The 18,820-nt window shown below is 39.3% G+C and overlaps 1 protein-coding gene across 4 annotated transcripts in view; it reads left to right on the top strand.

Annotated features, from left to right (window-relative positions):
- The window catches only part of Itpr2 (inositol 1,4,5-trisphosphate receptor type 2), a 518,501-nt gene that overhangs the window by 446,908 nt on the left and 52,773 nt on the right, over positions 1–18,820 (top strand). For all 4 annotated transcript variants that reach the window (XM_058576367.1, XM_058576366.1, XM_046435433.2 and 1 more), the window contains 3 exons: positions 5,621–5,751; positions 6,987–7,152; positions 17,860–18,020. In XM_058576367.1, the coding sequence (XP_058432350.1) occupies positions 5,621–5,751; positions 6,987–7,152; positions 17,860–18,020 (458 nt within the window). The remainder of the gene's footprint in view (positions 1–5,620; positions 5,752–6,986; positions 7,153–17,859; positions 18,021–18,820) is intronic.

The raw sequence follows: 18,820 nt of genomic DNA, 5'->3' as shown, positions 1-18,820 counted from the left end.
ATTAAATTTTAATTTGCAAACCCTAGTGTGCATTTGTGAGGGCCTTGGTTTGTTACCTTGTGGACAGCAGGTCCACATTACAAAAGGCCCAGACACACACAGTGGCATAATAACTAGCCTTGTGGTGTTTGGAAGGCAGAGCGACCAGCTCCCGGGGAAGGCTCCTGTGGATGTGGGTAAGGTTATTGTCCCAACAGCAGAAAATTCACATGGTACCTGGCAACCAACTGTGGTTGGGAAAAAAAAACAACTTTTATTTCATTTGCTACTGACCGCCCTGATTCCTAGACAAAAATATATACTTTTTAAAAAAGAACCCCTGAACTGACTTTTCTAGAAAAGCAAAACCTTTTTGAGATAATTTACAAAATATAATCACAATTATGCTGTAAGTAAAAAGCCTTCTGAATATACAGGAAAAAAAGGAGGAGGTTCACAGTTGTTCAACATTTATAAGTAATTCAAAGTTAACATGTTTCGATATTTTACTTTAATAGAAAAGATCAATAAGTACCAGAAACCAGTCAGCATGATGCACTTTACATTTTGGCTTCCTACAGAATGCCTGGTGTTTTAAAATTTTTTCCTAGTTAAAAATTTTCAAATCAGCAATTCCATAATAGATGGATTTTAATTAAAGCTGAAGACTTTAAAAAATAGGTTTCTCAGTTGTGTTCAGATTTCCAAATGTATCTCAGTGATAATCCATTTCTTTCTCAGAAACCATAAACTGAATAATTCAATTATTAATGCAAAAAAAGGTGACATTAGTAAATCTTACTTAAGCATGTCCAATATTTAAAAAATTTTATAGACTACCACTTCAGATGAGAGGGAACTATTTCAGAAACAATAAAATTTATTTTGATTCCTGTCTTCATAGGAAAGATTTTTTACAGTATGGAGAAAAATATTTAACAATAGTCAAATGAAAATGGATAATTTAACCTCATATTGTTCCAGTATCAAATTTGTTAATTATGTTAAAACCATACCTTTTCTTAAGATTTAAAAGCCATTAATCAGTAATGGTAATTACAATAGCTAGAATTTGTTGAGTCCTTACTATTCCAAATTTTTTACATGTGAATATGTAGACCTTTTCAGTGTTGCTCACTGAAAGTCAACTTCCACTAATTCTTTCCTTTTGTTTATAACCAACATATGCTCTCTCTACTTTCATAATCACCTTCATTTATTGTCCCTACCCCCTGGCCACCATGAGGACCATTGCTTTGCATCTGAAATCTTTTGCTTGGTCTCTCTCTTTTTACATATACTTTAGGTTCTAATTGAATCTCCCTCTGGTTTCCACCAAAGTAATAGTTTTAATACCAAAATTTCTTATGAAACAATTGGGCCTACACTGTCTCCTTCAATCTGTGCAGCAACCACCTTCTCTGTTATTATTCACCTGTTCCTGTTGGTTCCCAGTGACCTTATTGTTAAATCCTATGACCTTTTCTCACCTTTCATTGCCCTTGATTCTTCCATAATTTCAATTTTTTTTGCCACCCTTCCATGTTTAAATTATTCTCTTCCTTAATTTCACCCAGAATTCTTGTCTTCTCTGACTTTTTAAAAAATGTCTGTCGTCTCATCCTGTACACATAAAAATCATCAACATTCCTTCTATGTCTTCATCAGAACAGTCTATATCAGGTTCCTCCATCTGAATTGCCTACTTTTGTGGTCTAATGGGACCATCCTTTTCCCATGTCTCCACTGGCTGGACAGCCCTGGTATGGTATTCAATGCTGCCTTTTCCCTCATGCCTAAAACCCCATCTGCTCCTTTTCATTCATCCTTCCCCCTGTTCTTTGCCATTATCCTGGTAAAGCCTCATAGCACATCATGCCTGAATTATTGCAACTGCCTCCTAAGTGGTCTTTACCTCCAGTCATACTCTCCTCCTCAGTTCACCCAGTTTATCACCACTACACTACTTGTCAGAAATCACTGCTCTGAATATTTCCTCCTGTACCCCCGGTCAGCCTTTCCATGATGCTCCATTACCTGCCCAATAAAGTCCACACTCCCTGAAGCTTCACAGAGAGCTCTCAGTTTATCGCTCCCACTTCATCTTCCTCTCCTGTGTACTCACTGGTTTATTTGCTGTTCATTGTTCAAGCCTATATCTCTCCACCTCTGTGGCTTTCTGCTTATGCCATGTGAGATGTGTCTTTGCTCAAGTCTTAGGCCACTGAGTTTTCAAGATAAACTCAACCTCTGTGTTAATTATTGGGACACCTCTCCAATTATACGTGGCGTGGAAGGTTCTCGCACTGCACTGATCGTTTTGTACCACTTCTGTGTGTTTGATCACGAGCTATTTTGCAATGTACATGTTTTTCTCATACTATTTCCCCAACCAGAGGGTAAACAACTTTGCCCCTGTTGGAAGCTCTCCAGTTGCTCCCCACAGAGTTCAGAATACAAGCTTGATGGAATCTCTGAGCTCTGCTCCCACAGCTCTTCTCTCATGCCTTCCACATGCCTCTTCATATACCAAAGGCCCAGTGGCCTCTGTCCCCCTGGGGTTCCCTCCACACCCTGTGTGCTTCCACACCTGTTCACCTTTGCTCATCCCATTTGATCTGCCCAGGATGCCTTACTTCACTGATTTTACTCCCCAGGCGTGCCTTGTCTTTCTAGGCTCCCCTCAGGTGCCACCAGCTTTCAGGATGACTACCCCTTTCCTTTCCTAGGACCATGTCTCCTATGGACTGGGACACCCTCATCTCTTTTACCTCTATTCCTAACACCTAGCCAGTGGCTGCTGGTATGATGAAATGAACAAGGCAGATGTGATATGGGGAAGGCCAGCTGGTTACACAGGTAACCACAAGGTGGCATTTATCTATGTGAATTTATCATGACATGGGCTCTGACTTTCAGCCTGAAGGTCTGGGAACTTGGCCTAACAAATTGAGAGTGGATCCATCTCACAAAGGTAGAGCTTTGGGGTTTTTTTAATTGATTTTTTAAAACTAAATGACAGCAGAATGCATTATAATTCTTATTACATATACACAGCACAATTTTTCATGTCTCTGGTTATATATAAAATATATTCACACCAATTCGTGTCTTCATATATGTGCTTTGGATAATGATGTCCATCACATTCCACCATCCTTTCTAACCCCCTGCCCCACTCCCTTCCCTTCCTATCCCTCTGCCCTATCTAGTGTTTTCCTATTCCTCCCATGCTACCCCTCCTACCCCACTATGAGTCAGTCACCTTATATCAGAGAAAACATTCAGCATTTGGTTTTGGGGGATTGGCAAACTTCATTTAGCATTATCTTCTCAGATGCCATCCATTTACCTGCAAATGCCATGATTTTATTTTCTTTTATGGCTGAGTAATATTCCATTGTGTATATGTACCACATTTTTTTTAATCCATTCATCTATTGAAGGGCATCTAGATTGGTTCCACAGTTTAGCTATTGTGAATTGTGCTGCTATAAGCATTGATGTGGCTGTGTTCCTGTACTATGCTGTTTTTAAGTCCACAAAGGTAGAACATTATTAACCAAGCTCATAGAGGCTCCTGCCTAAACCATGAGCCCATATACTGATTAGTACTGAGCAGGGTGACTGGACTGATGCTGACATTGGCCTGACCTGGGCCTTATCTGCCTTTTTACATGGCACACGGACCATCCGTTCTCTCATGATGTATTTGCAGCCAATCAATTTTATTTCACTATGGCTAATCACAGGAGTTGCATATGGATTTTGTCAACTCACTTCTTAGAGAATAAAGAACCTCATTTCCATATTTGGAGGAGAGATAGGAGCACTTTCCTGTCACTTTTTTAAAAATATTTTTTTAGTTGTTGATGGAACTTTAATGTATTTATTTATATGTGGTGCTGAGAATCGAACCCAGTGCCTCATACATGCTAGGCAAGTGCTCTTACACAGAGCTATAACTCCAGCCCCTCTTGTCACTTTTATGTACTGATTATGATACTTGATAAGTCTTTAGCAACTGTTTTTTGTGACATGACCAAGCAGTTACTGAATGATTAAACGAATGCAGACCATGCTGCTAGATATAAGATTGCTTTGCTTGAAAATCTAACTGTAGCAAAGTAGCATATACACATGTTCCTCTGTGACCTCCTTACTGGAAAACCATTTTTCTCTGTATAATCGCTTTCATATTCTGACACATTTCTAACCCTTTTTCTTCTCATTCTTCTCAGCCATCATGTTAGGATCTGCCCCCGTGTGTTGGACCCTAGCTAGCACATTACAGACAGCATAGTCCCCTGCTCGCCCACTTGCCTTGTCTGCTCTGCCCCAACACCTCTTCCCCATTGTTCCTTCCTCCAAAGGGAGTTTTCTTTCTCCTGCTTTCTAAACCACGGTGTGCCTTGGTTCAGCTCTGAGGTAAGTGACCACCGCAGATTCTGCCACTGTCTTTGAAGCCACCTCTCATTCTTGCCCATCCCTGGCTGTAGCCACATGTATCCCAGCATGTTAAAAAAGGGACAGTTCTAAGAAAAGTAAAAATACCAGAATCCCTCATTCATACAGTGTTGAAATCTGTTCAGAAAGGAAAAATCAGTCTTTCCTAACAATGAGCTAAATCGGCTGTTGGTCATGGATCACATAGACAGAGTTAGATTCTTTTTCTTTTCTTTACTGGTGGTTGCTTGTGCAGTCATGCCTGGACATATAGACTATAGTTACAGAATCCCAAAATTCAATGCCCCTGTTTTTTTGTTTGTTTGTTTGTTTTACTTTGTAACCAAAAAACACCCTTCTGCTCATTTACTAATGTTAGAACATTCTGATTCTAACATCCAACTTAGCATGAGTTTGTCACTATTTTAAATTATTAGGAAATTATATTTTAAGTCTAAGAACTATACCTTTAGACAAAATTAGTGTATCCTAGGGATATTTCTGTTATATGATACCTTTTTCTCTCTGCCCATTTCTCCCTGAGTAAAGTTTTTCATATAAATACATTGTGTTTCTCATCCGTACCTCCAAGTTGTTCCTTAAGAAAACTTAGAAACTTAACTAAAATGATGAAATAATTGTGCCTGCCCAAAATGTAGGCACCTACTGAAGTGTATAGCAGTCTGTACAGTTTTTATATACCATAAACATAATCTTTGAACAACCCTCTGAAGGGTTTAATCCTCAAACAGCCCTTCTCATTTTGCAGATGAGGATGTTGAGGTTCAACATTCTGGAGCCTTCTGGAACACAGCAGGACCTGAAGCCTGGTCTACCTGGCTTCCTTGTTCATGCTCTTTCCTCTGTGAGACTTGTGTCTCCTAGGTGACATGGCTGTTTGTGGAGGTTTTACCACAATCTCTTCCCACCACAACAATGCACAGTGAATATTGGCTTTCTTATATTTTGTCCTTTCCATTCTGTCATTTTTCCATCTGTGCAAGAAAAAAAATATTTCAGGAAATTAAAAGTGTGTCTTCATCAGCGTGTGTCAGTCATGTGCTGTCACATATGAAGTAGATGTCATGTGACTTTAAAAATTGTATAATGGCACAGTCAGAAGTATATCTTTGGAAATAGATAACAGTATGTTTTTTAAATGTAGGTTTGCTATATCTTTTATGTGTTTTCATAGCTGACGAAGAGTACGAAGATGGCATTGAAAGGACATGTGACACTCTTCTTATGTGCATTGTCACTGTGCTGAACCAGGGCCTCAGAAACGGTGGTGGCGTGGGGGATGTGCTCAGAAAGCCATCCAAAGATGTAAGTCAGAGGAGAAGTATTTTTTTTCAAGAAGCATATAATTATTTTTTGCAACCTTTCTTAATAGCATTTATAATATGATTTTGCTTTCAGAGTACTATATTGTTTGACAGTGGCCAATAACATCTGCTAATTGTGTACTAGGATTACACAGAAATAGCTGTAGCACTAACAATCTATGCATGCTAGTAGGGTTATGAAATGCATCCACGTCTGACCTCTGTATTCTGTTACCACAACAGAACCATGACTGCAGACTTCATCTAGGGGTTGATTGCTACATAAATCACAGCAAGGAGGCCGCCTCTTGTCTATCAGGTTTCTCAGATATAAAGATTTACTCTTTGCTTCTGCCTGGGAAGAGCTTTCATTATTTATCCATGATGAATATAAACTTTGAACAAATTCTAATAGGATTTCATATATTAAAATGGCAAGGAAGGAAAAAATTTTAATAATTATAAAATCTTCAGTGCCTGGCTAAGAGCTTTAAAGTCTTAATTCTGCAGCTGGCCAATTGTATAATGTCAAGTCACTTAAAGTTATAAACTCAGGTCCGTCAGTGGTTAAACTGAATTACATGATCTCTAATGTATATATTTTTTTTAAAGTTTTTTTAGCTGTAGTTGAACACAATACCTTTATTTTATCTATGTATTTTTTTATGTGGTGCTGAAGATCGAACCCAGCACCTCGCATGTGCTAGGTGAGCGCTCTACCGCTGAGCCACAACCCCAGCCCCCTCTAATGTATATTTTGATACTGTTCACCAGGTAGAAATAAGCGTGGACTCTGTATTCTTGACCTCTTAACACTGAGGACAAACCTATTCCAGAAATTGGCAAACACTTAGATCCTTTCAGCTCCCTAATTGCTGACTTTTGGAATTAGTATTTAACTACATTTTGTGTAGTGTCTGGAATGTGGCCCACTGTGCCAAAATGCATTTAGTGGAATCCCGAAATAAAGTAGTTTCTAAAGAAAGGTGCGTCCGCTCCACTGGGCAGAAAAATATGCCGTCCTACAGAAGTGGAAGGGTTTGAGAATAGGCTAGGCAGTTTATCTTAAAATACTTAAAAGAAGATAAAGATAGAAAGTTGGGGTTATTTTTACAACTGTGGATATTATTTGCATTTATTGAACATATGTTTGTGCTAGGCAGTTTGCTAAATCAGATCAACATAACTTGAAATTATGTATAATATTTTATATTTTTTCTTAAAATTTTATTTCAGGAACCCTTGTTTGCTGCCCGAGTGGTTTATGACCTTCTTTTCTTTTTCATTGTCATCATTATTGTTCTTAACTTGATTTTTGGAGTTATCATTGATACCTTTGCTGATCTCAGAAGTGAAAAACAGAAGAAAGAAGAAATTTTGAAAACAACCTGTTTCATCTGTGGTAAGTGTTCTCCATATGCTAAAAGAATAGATGCATAAACTGTTTAGCAGGAGAGAGGGGCTAGAATAATTTTTTTCTATTTGTCATGCTTTTGGAAAATCTACTTGAAAATGAAGGCTGGATAAAATTCAGATTATGTAACAGAAAAGTACACTGGAATTCTCTGCTTCCATAAATAGAAGAATTGCATCCCAAAGCTATTCTGTCATTATTTCTGCAATTTATATGATTCTCTGATTTTAGAATGTGATGCAAAAATGTCAAAAGGTTTCCCCAACTGGCTTTTATCACAAAAATGTATTAATTACACAACAGAATGATTTGGGGCTTTTTTTGGGGGGGGTTAAATTATGAATTCAAAGATGCTTTTTCCAGAAGCTTGAACTTCTACTCTCTAACATCACTGTTTTAGATTCTCATCTTTAAAACTGGGGGGTGCTTTCTCCTAGTTTTAAAGCATCCCGGCATACCCACCACTCTCCTCCCTGCCGCATCATCGTCTCTCTCAGGACCCCATCCTTCCCTCTGTTGGCATCCTTCTCTTGGACTCAGCTCTCTTATCTTTATTATTCATACCACATACTAAAAAACTAAGAGCACCAAATTAGACTGGCACGAAGAGAACCAGGAGTATGTGACATCTCCAAAGCCCTTTCTGACTTTAGCTGTCCCTGCAGCTGGTCTCCTGCACTGTAGAATCCCTCTCCCTCTTTGGATGACCACCAACACTAGGCTGACTTCACCCTCTGATTTTCCATGTTGGGCCGAAGATTCTTTGGCTAAAAGTCACCAGATAAGCATAAGGGCTTTACTCCAGTGTAACCATTTATAGCTTAGATTGGGCCTCAGTAAACCCCATTTCCTCCCCAGTTCATCTTTTGTGGATTGTTTTGTTTCCCCCCGTGGCTCTTTCAAACCTTTCCAGAGATGTACCAGAGAATAATGTGCAGTAAAGTGCTGCATGCCAGGGAAACAATTAAAATTGACACATACCCTGTCTCAGGGTGTTCACGATCTGTTGTGGGATACAAACATACTAAACAGCAGTGCTGTCATTTGTGATGAGAGAAATATTAAAGACGTTCCGGCTGAGCTGCAAGGACCCAAAGGACGGTTACCTCTTCAGGTTGGAGTAAGGAGCAATGGAAAAGAATCAGGAAAACCTCTTAGGAGAGCTAATGGCAGAGCCAATGGCTTAAGATGGAAGAGCATTAGCCAGCTAGAGATGGGTGGAAGCAGAATGGCCAGGAGATACAAAGGATCAGAGGAAAGAACAGCACCAGGAGGAGCTTCATTTATTCAAGAAAATCTCAGTGTCATTGCATGTGAAGTTCAGAGCAAGGGATGCCAAGAGGACAGGTTAGCCTTTTCGGTTAGGCAGCATGGACTTTATCCTACAGACTTAGGATCATGAACCATTAAAGAATTGTAAATAAAAGAGTTAAGGTTCTAATTTTTGTTTTAGAGCAGTGTGGCAGCTTTGGGAGGCCCTTTATCAGGAAACAGTCCTGCAAGCAGAGTAACCAGGTAGGAGGATGTGGCCACAGTTCAAGCAACAGAAAGGTAATATAAACCTGATTCATTGAGTAGTGGAGGTGTTAAGGCTAGAAGGCAAGAAATATTTAGAGGACAGAATTTTTAAACCTTGGTGGCTAGGAATACCGATGACAGATACCTTAGGTACTTGGGTGGAGAATAATACCAACAGGTGATTGTGTTTAAGAATAGATGAATAAAATCCCTTTAGGTAGGAATATTCTGAGTTTAACTTTAGAAACAATTAAATTGCATTGTGCATTGAAAACCACAGTGTTGTACATCCAGCGTAGGCCAGTGTATGAGTATGAGTCTCAGAGAGTGGGTCTGCACTAGAGACCAGTCAACTGGGGAATCCTCAACCTGTGTGGGGTAAAATCAGGAGCGTGGGGAAGAGCTTCTGAGTGAGAAAAAACACAGCTGGGATACATGTGGAAAGCACCAGCCTTGAAGAGTTAGGAGAGAAAAAGATTCACATACCAAAAAACTAACAGCACCAAATTAGACTGGCACGAAGAGAACCAGGAGTATGTGGCATCTCCAGAGTGAGGGGAGAAAGCCTCATGAGACAGGAATGAATGCTCAACCCTGCCAGAGCAGAGAAGGCCAGTAGTATGAAGTGAAAGGGCCTCTGGACTTCTCATTCAGAGTCTCTGGTACTTTAGTTAGAGCAGATTATAATGCTGAGCAAGGATTTGCTAGAAGGAAATTAAGACAGGAATTGGAGTCTTCTGTTTTGGTATCTGGATTAGAAGGGGGAGAGCAAGGTTGAGAGGTATCCAAGGAAGATGTCCTGCAGTCATTCAGAAGCTTGGAAAGAATAGGCTGAGAGGCTGTCAAGGTCCCACCTTCAACCTTGGAACCTCTCTTTTAGCATCATCAACAACATCATCATGGGAAATCTCAAGACTGTTTATTGAATACTCATTACACAATGGATATTCAACTTAGATTTTTTTCTTTGAATTTTGTTTTTGAAAAACAAAGTATATTCTGCATATGACCACCCCTTTACACACATGGAAACAATTCAGATCCTATCAATGTCTGGCTAGTACTCAGTAGAGCCAGGATTTAAACTTAAAAGTCCACTAAGCTACATGATTCTCTTTAAATGGCAGCATCAGGTCATGGTCTAACTCAAAGACAACCAAGCCTGGGAACAGATCCAAGTTGAGGAGTGTAGTGATATGTGGCTGAGCCATTGTAGGGAAGGATGAGTTCCAGAGGGGAGAAAAGATGCATTCTTTGGAAACTTCTGGTGTGCCTCATGGTCTGCCTTTCACTGCCTCCTCTAAGTCCTTTTCTTCATGATCCTAACCGTCATGTTGGTGCACTACCTCTGAAAAAGGTTGTGTTTGAAGAGAGGGTCACTAAGATGGGAGCCTCATTCTAAGACATGATCCTGTGTCCCATGGCTTTTCATGGTTATTTTAAAAACCTATGACCTAGAAATATCTTAAAACATCACAGTAACCCTCATTGCCAAACTTAAGTCTTCTTTTCAAACTCACTATTAATTTCCTGTTGACCTTTTTTTCTACTTCTGATTGTTCATTCTTTGGTTTTACCCCAGACTCCTAAGAAAGAAGTTTTGATTTCTTCTCCCAAACCCCTAGAAAAAAGGTTTAATTTTGTCATTGACTTCTTGTCTTTCCTCTCTGCCATCCTCTTTAACCTCCCTTTTGTACAGATTATTGCCTAATAGGCCTCCTCAGCTCCAAACCCTCCCTATGTTTTCCCATCTATTTTCATTTGTTTATTGGACACATAGACGCATCTTCCCGGTAGCCAGACGTTGTTCCATGTCTAAAACCAATACATCATGTCTGACGCTCTGACCCAGCTCCTAATCCTGACTTACATGCTGCACTTCATGATGTCCTCCTCCCCTACCTCCAGTTGTCTGGCTGGGAATGTCACCATTGTTTTTTAGCATCTCCTTCTTCCTCTTCCAGATACACCAGCTACCTTGGGCTAATGAACTTCCACAGTCACACATCTTCACATATTCCCACAGCCACACCTTGGATTTTCAGGCTCATCTTGACTCATGCTCCAAAACGGTCTGCTCAGTGCTGCCAGACTAATTTTTCCACTTTAAATTCATCATTTTCTTACTCAAAGAGCCATCAGTAACAGTCTATAACTCTAAAACTCTAATTTTCCTGGCATCTAAGAAACCTCACGATTTGGCCCCTTCTTTTTTTTTTTCCCCTACCTGTTTATCTACATTTCTTCCATTTATATCCCTATTCCAGTCCAGCTGGTTACTCATGTTTAACTTCCTGAACTCCCTCTGTGATCTCAGTTGTGGGGCACATTCATTTTAAAATTCCAAACTCCTGAGCTGTTGAGTTCCTGCTCGCCACTCTCTGAGGCCCAGCTCTAAGGTCATTATGCCATGAATCCATCTCTGATCTCACCAACCAGAGCAAATATGTCTGCCCTTAAATTCCTCACATCACACTCAGCTCTACGTTGCTGTACATGTCATTGCTGTCTTATCACCTTTGCTGGATGCTGTGCACCATGTATGCTAGAAAACACATGAACCTCATAATCAAATAGACATAGCTCTACAGTGGTTCCACATCTGGCTGTGTGATCTTGGCCAAGTTTCTTACCACTCTGAGCCAGCTATGTCATATGCCAGGTATTCAGGGATGGAGGGTTATATGTCAAGAGGTGCAAGGATATGTTGGATCAACATATTCTAATGTCTCTTTTCTGGAAGTTTTATGTTTATTCAAGTCCGAGGGGCCATTTAGATAATTTAACCTGAGAATAAATGTAAATAGTGTTTTTATATTGGAACAAATATTATAAAGTATATCAAACTTTGTGTGCCCATTTAAATAAAATGGAAACTTTAAAAAAACAAGTTTGTCAATTGGTCCTGGGCATTTTTAGGAATTTAAGCAGTAGAAATGTGGAGAGTATCATGATAATGGATTTCTAGACATGCACTCCTTGCTGGACTCTCTATACCTGCAAGATATGGTGCATATCATATCTTAATTATAAGGTTTATTAAGATATACATATCTTAATTACAATTTAATTACAAGAAACATTTAAATAGCCAGGATATTTGGGAGTTATTTTAGTAAGTTGTAAAATAGTTGCAATTAACCCAGAATTGTGTTTTGGTAGGATGGGATTATCTGTGATTTTAAAAAAAAAGTTATAAAATCAAATAAGAGGAGAAAACCTCCATAGCAAGAGAGACTAGCTCCAGGTGTTTTCAAGACACACCCACAGTGGTGGGGAGGATGTGGATTCTGTGATAGGTGGTGGCAGCAGCCAGGCTTTCCCAGCCTTGAAGGCTATGTCCAAACATTTGAGAGTTAAATGTGACTCAGAAAATAATTGCTGGTGATTCTGAAAGTGGCCATGACTGGGTGATGGTTAGCAGAGGACAGAACTCAAGCAGTAATCGTAGAAACAAAGTAGCTCCTGTATCCAATGGCTCATGCCTGTAATCCCAGCAACCTGAAAGGCTGGAGGCAGGAGAATCACAAATTCAAAACTAACCTCAGCAACTTAGTGAGACCCTGCCTTAAAATAAAAATTAAAAAGGGCTGAGGAAGTGGCTCAGTGGTTTCACACTTATTATGGTTTGGATATGAGGTATCCCCCAATAGCTCACATGTGAGATAAGGCAAGAAATTCAGAGGAAAAATGATTGGGTTGTAAGAGTCTTAATCAGAGGATTAATCCCCTGATAGGGATTAACTGAGTAGTGACTGAAGTGGTAGGTGTGGCTGGAGGAGGTGGGAATTGGGGCTTGACTTTGGGGTATATATTTGTATCTGGCAAGTGGAGATCTCTCTCTGCTTCCTATCATCATGTAAGCCACATTCCTCTGCCATATGCTTCTGCCATGATGTCCTGTCTCACCTTGAGCCCTGAAGGATGGAGCCTGCCTCTGAAACTGTGAACCCTCAAATAAACTTTTCCTCCTAAAATTGTTCTGGTCATATTTTTTAGTTACAGCAAAAAAGGTAACAAGAAGGAGATGTGGATAGACTAGGTGTGATGAAACAACATGACAGGCTATCTTGCTCTGGAAATATTACCCTAATATAAATCATGTCAGAAAATTCAGAATCATTATTGATTCCTCCTTCACCCCAAGTATATACCTGTAATTATATAGATCTTTCAAATTTTCATTCCAAATACCTCTTCCACCTCTCTTATTCATTTAAGCAATTTTTCTTTTGAGTGTAGGTGAATGTCTACTGTTTGCTAGAAATTATGCCAGGTGCTGATATTATAAAAAGTTAATCAGACAGTAAAGTGGTAGAGGCTGAGACAGAGACAGACATTTTCTTAGTCAAGTGTTGGAGTCCCCGAGATCAGCCATCTAGCTGTCTGTGGGAGTCAGTGGTGCAGTGTGTGAGCTGAGTCTTGAGGAAGGAATATTTGCAAGGCAAAAAGAAGAGGAGGTGGAGGCAGAGACTTGATGTATTTGGAGAGAAAGAGAAAGAGAAACTGCCAGAGTGGATTGTCAGCGAGTGGAGTCTAAGGATCACCTCAAGTTCCCCACTCAACAAGGACTTCCTAAACAGCAGTGAAGGAGGACACTTTTAATGAGCTATGTCTGACAGGTCCACAAGCTACCCCACAGGATTTATCAAGTAGGCAGCTGGAAGTGGAAACTGAAGTTGAGAAGAAAGGCTCATACTGGAGATGAGGATTGAGAAACCATCAACGTGATGATTGTTAAGATGGTGGGAATCTGTGGCAAAGCCCAGTGAGTAAGAACCCATGCAGAGGAAAGAACCCGTTCTGCTCTCAGCTCCCCACCACACTGCCCTAGTGCCTCATTCTCTGCCTCAGCCCTTTCTCTTCTTCTAAATTCTGCCCAGGAGCTACTTGAAGTACAGCTCTGAATCTGCCAATCTCCTCTCAAATGTCTTCCAAATGTAGTGCAAGCACCACAGCTTTGAGTTTAAAGCTCTTTGTGGTTTGTGCCAAACACACCACTCCATCTTATTTCTGGGGGTTCCCTGTGAACCAACCAGGAACTGACATATCCCTGGACAGGTCATCTACCTTCATCTCTAGTTTTGCCATGCCAATTCCTCTGCCCATGTGACAAAAGAATGTGAGCTTTAGAGGCAGAAGTATTTTTATTTAAATACTGACAAACTCTTCCATTAACTAGAAGAGTCAACTTGAGTAATTTGTTGAATTATTTAGAATCTATTTCTTCACATGCTAAAAAGTCATATTGAATCATTGTAATTATGATAGTGTATTTAGACATAAATAAATATGTTGTTGACATAAATAGGTGCTCATCAAATATTAAGCTCATTTATTAAGCCATACACCTCTTTTCCACTTGCCATAGTCATGTTCCAAGGCAGGATTTTTAAAGCTTCACACTTGTTAGAAACCATTTAATTATGCCTCGTCAATTCATTTTGCTCTCTTTATCCTTCCACTTTAGCAAATAACACAAGTTATCTGTTCCTCTACCATATCATGGATTACTTGGTATGAGAAACATTGTGTTTGTAGCATTATTGTCTTGCAAGCAGTAGGTGTTTGAATTGAGAACTGTAAATTTTACTATAATCTACACCCCCCATCTCTCTCTTTCTTGATAATAGCTCTATTAAGATATGTTTAACATGCCTTACAGCTCTCACATTTAATGTCTATAATTCAGTAGTTTGCAGCAAATTCGGAGTTGTGTGTAGATCACTATAATCAATCTTAGAATATTTTTATTGCCCCCCCCAAAAAAAGAACCCCTACACTTTAACCATCACCCCCCCCCCCAACTTCCAACCTCCTTAGATTTGGGCAACCACTGATGTATTTTTAAGATTTCATATAAATGGGATCAAAATATCTAGTCTTTGTGACCAATTTCTTTCACTTAGTATGATGTTTTCAAGGTTCATTTTATACCCTGTATTCAGTACTCCAGATCTTATTATTGCAAAAAAAAATTACATTTTTTGCATATATCATATTTTGTTTCTGGTCATCAACTGAAGGACATTTGGGTTGTTTCCACTTTGGGCTATTATAAATAATGCTACTATGAGCATTATTTATGAGCATTTTTTATTACTATTCCTGGCTATTGTATGTTTCTTTCTTTCTCTTTTCATGAACAGGTTTTTTCTATATTTTTATTGATGTATTATAGTTGTACATAATGATGGGATTTGTTGGTACATTTTCATACACACACACAATATAATTCGGCCAATATCCCTCCCCAGTATTTCTCTCCTTTCCTCCCTCCCCTGGTCCCTTTCCTCCACTCTACTCATTTCCTTTGGATTTTCATGAGATTCCCCACACACATACACACACACACACCTTTCTTTCCCTTTTTCCTCTTTGTCTTCCACATATGAGAGAAAACATGACCCTTGACTTTCTGAGTCTGGCTTATTTCACTTAACATAACCATGAACAGATTTTTGTGTGAACATACATTTTCATTTCTCTTGTTGGACCTGTGGGTGGAATATGCTGAGTCATATGGTAACTCTTCTGTCTAACCTTTTGAGGAACTGCCAAACTCTTTTCTAAAGCAGATGCATTATTTTATTTCTACTAGCAGAATATGAGGGTTCCACATCCTTGCCCATACTTGTCACTATCTGATTTGCTTGGGTGTTTTTCATTTTTTTTTTAGCCCAGGGATGCTAAACCACTGAACCACACCCTCAGCCCTTTTATATTTTATTTTGAGACAGGGTCTCACTAAGTTGCTTAGGGTCTTGCTAAGTTGCTGAGGCTGACTTTGAACTTGGGATCCTCCTGCCTCAGTCTCCTGAGCCACTGGAATTATAGGAGTGTGCCTGGCTATATTGTATGTTTCTTTCTTTCTTTTTTTATTTAATTAATATAGCATCTTAGTAGAGCTATATTGTATTAGTGAAATATTCTTAATTCATTCAGTCTGTGTTTTGTTGAGTGCCCTCTAAGTGCCAGACACCATTCTCAGCTTTTGGAACCACTGGTGAAGTTAAAAGACAAAAATATCTGTCCAGGGGGAATCTTAAGTTCTAATGGGAAGAAAGACAAACAATAAGCAATAAATATAATAAATTCTTATTCAAGTTTCTGGCTAAAATGACATCTCTTTGTTCTGTGCTAATTAGCAGTAAAGATTTTTTCTTGCAGTCATTTTTACCTCTTTATCTTAGAGTTGAGATCCAGTCTCACAACTTTGCCCTGGCTGTATTCAGTCTACTGGTGGGTGATAGGCATCGTAGGAAAGAGGAAGAAAGAGAAAAAAGGTGATCAAGAGTGTCGGCAGAGAGGGAAAGGACTGGTAGTGAGTTAATAGGGTGATTGAGTTAGGCCATGTTGAGAAGGTGAGTTTTTGGCAAAAGCTTAAAGGTGAATGAGTCAGCTGAGGAGATATCAGGGAGAAGAGTTTTGTGAACAGAGGAAGCAACCAATCCAGAGTCCCTGAAGCAGGATTCTGTCCAAGGAATAGCAAGGAGGCCAGTATTGTTGTTAGCATAGGAGCTAGCAACAGAGAATACAGGAGGCGAGAAGGTTAGTGTGGCTGTGAGCCAAACTATGCAGGATTTAGCAAGTAAATGGTGCATGAGGGCAACCTTGTACTAAACAGTTATTCATTCTTTATCTGAAATTCAAACTTAACTGGGCATCCTGGGTTTCATTTTGTTTTGTGCTTTTAGCAGCTCTACTTGTAGGCCATTGTAAGGACTTGGCCCTGGACTGAAGAGGTGAAAGGCCACTGCAGGTTTTGCATCAGAGGAGAGACACCATTGTGTTTCTGTATTTAAGGGATTGCTGTCTCTTTTGTGCTGAGAACAGGCCATGGAGAGCACCAGTGGGAACAGAGAGGTCTGGGAGGCTATTGCAGTAATCGGATGAGGGATGATGATGGCCCAGACTGTAGTGGCAGCAGTGGAGGGGGTGAGAAGTGTTCAGGATTCCAGATATGTTTTGAAAGTCCAACCAAAAGCATTTCATCATGGATTGGACCATATGCTTGAGAGGCAGACAGAATTCGAAGATGACTCCTAGGCTTTTGGCTTGAACAACTGAAAGAATAGAGTTGCCATCAAATGAAAGGAGAAGGACTGTGGTTAGAGCAGATTTGGGAAAGAGGAGTTGAGTTTATTTGGGTATACTGAGCTGAAGACAGGTCATAAGATGGGGCATAGCCATTAGCCACTGAATATTGTGATGTTTTTCATAAAAATATTCAATAATGTAAGTTAAAAGGCACACCTTTTAACACACTCACTGGGGACAGATTTTTTTTTTTAATTTAGTGTGCCTTGTATTTTATTACCTAGAGGATCTTCTTTATGCTTGAATGGGCTTTTTAAAGTGGTTAGAGAAAGAGTAGCCAAAACTGGAATTCAGTTTCCTGGTTTCTTCTCCAGGATCTGAACTCAAAGCCAGACTCAATCCCAACTCCCCATTTTACCTGGCAATGGAATTCATTTTTCCATAGATGTTCTTCTTCATTTTCATTCATTTCCTTTCATCTACTCAATGTCAGGAGAAAAGAATCTTACTGCCCAAATTCATACTTCGGTGTTCTTTCAGAGGCTGAAAATGTTCCCAGGAGATTGAACAGACTCTTCCCCTCCCCCAGTACCTGGAGCATGGAAGTCTAGCGGTATAGAGTAGCATGTGAGTCCTTGATGCCCCCAGAGTCTGGCTGGTTTGCTCTGTTCATGTGCCCTTCACTGATTATAAGAGGTTCTGAAGACAGGGCTCTCAATGCCTTTCCTCTTTTAACCCATGTCCTGAATAAAATAATGTTTTTCTACCCTGATGAGCAAGTATACCTTTTCTTGCACAATTATTTTACTTCTTTTTCTTAGATTTGTGATCCAGTTTGACAGGTTTGCTATAGCTATATTTAAAATTACCTGTAAAGTTTAAGTCTACAATATGATTGTGCATTTCCAAGGATCCATGGGAGGAAAAATAAATATTAGTTAGCAAGAAATCTATAAACTGTGGTCTTTTTCCTAGAGGTCTTGCGTACTATGTTGTTTTTAATCATAACATTTTAAATTGGCACACTGTTTCAGCAGGCATTTTTTCTCAATAATGATTATGTTTTGTTTTTATGCTAAAAAGTTAAGTGCTGATTAAATTTCAAATTACATATATTGTATTTCTTGTGTTTTGCAGGACTCGAGAGGGACAAGTTTGATAATAAGACTGTTTCATTTGAGGAGCATATTAAATCAGAACACAATATGTGGCATTATTTGTACTTCATTGTCCTGGTGAAAGTTAAAGACCCAACAGAATACACTGGACCTGAAAGTTACGTGGCTCAAATGATTGTGGTGAGTGACCAGAGCATTGGAATCTGTGACCATCTGTGTTCTGCACACTTGCACCTTTTCTATCTTTCCCTTCTTCCAGAATAGAATGGCTCTAGCAATGTTTTTAATAAGCCCATAACCACTGAAGAACCTCTGTGTGGCCTAAATTGCTGGTTCCCAGTAGATTTCTTGGTTTTTCACCCAAATCTAAAACTCAAGTGCACATATAATATGCACATAATTCTCCTATGGGATATTCTATGCAATGAATAGCATCTTCTTAGTGATGTCTGTCACCTTCTGACCTCATGCCTTCTATCACTGCTGATCTCCTAATTCCCCAAATCTGGAACATTCCTATTGTCAAATGTGAACAAAAGATTCATGCTTTATGAAATTCCTTGAATTTCAAAAATCAAAAGTTTAAGAAATTAAATTCCATGTAGGAAGAGTATGATATTTAGTCCTAACAGGAGAGTCCTGGTTTCCTGGCAGCATATACTTTGGATTGATTTGCCAGAGTTCGTGATGGATTTTTATCGATCCTGCCACGTGTCGTTACTTATAGCTCCTCATTAAGATAAGCACAGAGGATATGGTTGTCCATAATTTGAAATTGCTTCTTTTGTCTCATAGAAAATTAAAACTAACTGGCCCAAAAGGAAGTTAAAGTTGTCACTTTAGTGTGGCACTTTTAATAAGCATAATTACAACTGTATCAATTCTCGTATACTTATAACAAACAAGCCTGTACATTGGGTTTTTATTTTCCTCAAAGACCATCCTACAAAATTGTGTTCACTGTTTGAGAAAGAGATCTT

The sequence above is a fragment of the Marmota monax genome, unplaced genomic scaffold, assembly GCF_021218885.2.
Source record: "Marmota monax isolate L192 unplaced genomic scaffold, Marmota_monax_Labrador192_F-V1.1 WCK01_AAM20220418_F8-fsc00012, whole genome shotgun sequence".
Lineage (NCBI taxonomy): Eukaryota > Metazoa > Chordata > Mammalia > Rodentia > Sciuridae > Marmota > Marmota monax.
Note: the sequence above shows the minus strand (reverse complement) of the source record. Positions and strands in the feature narration are given on the sequence as shown.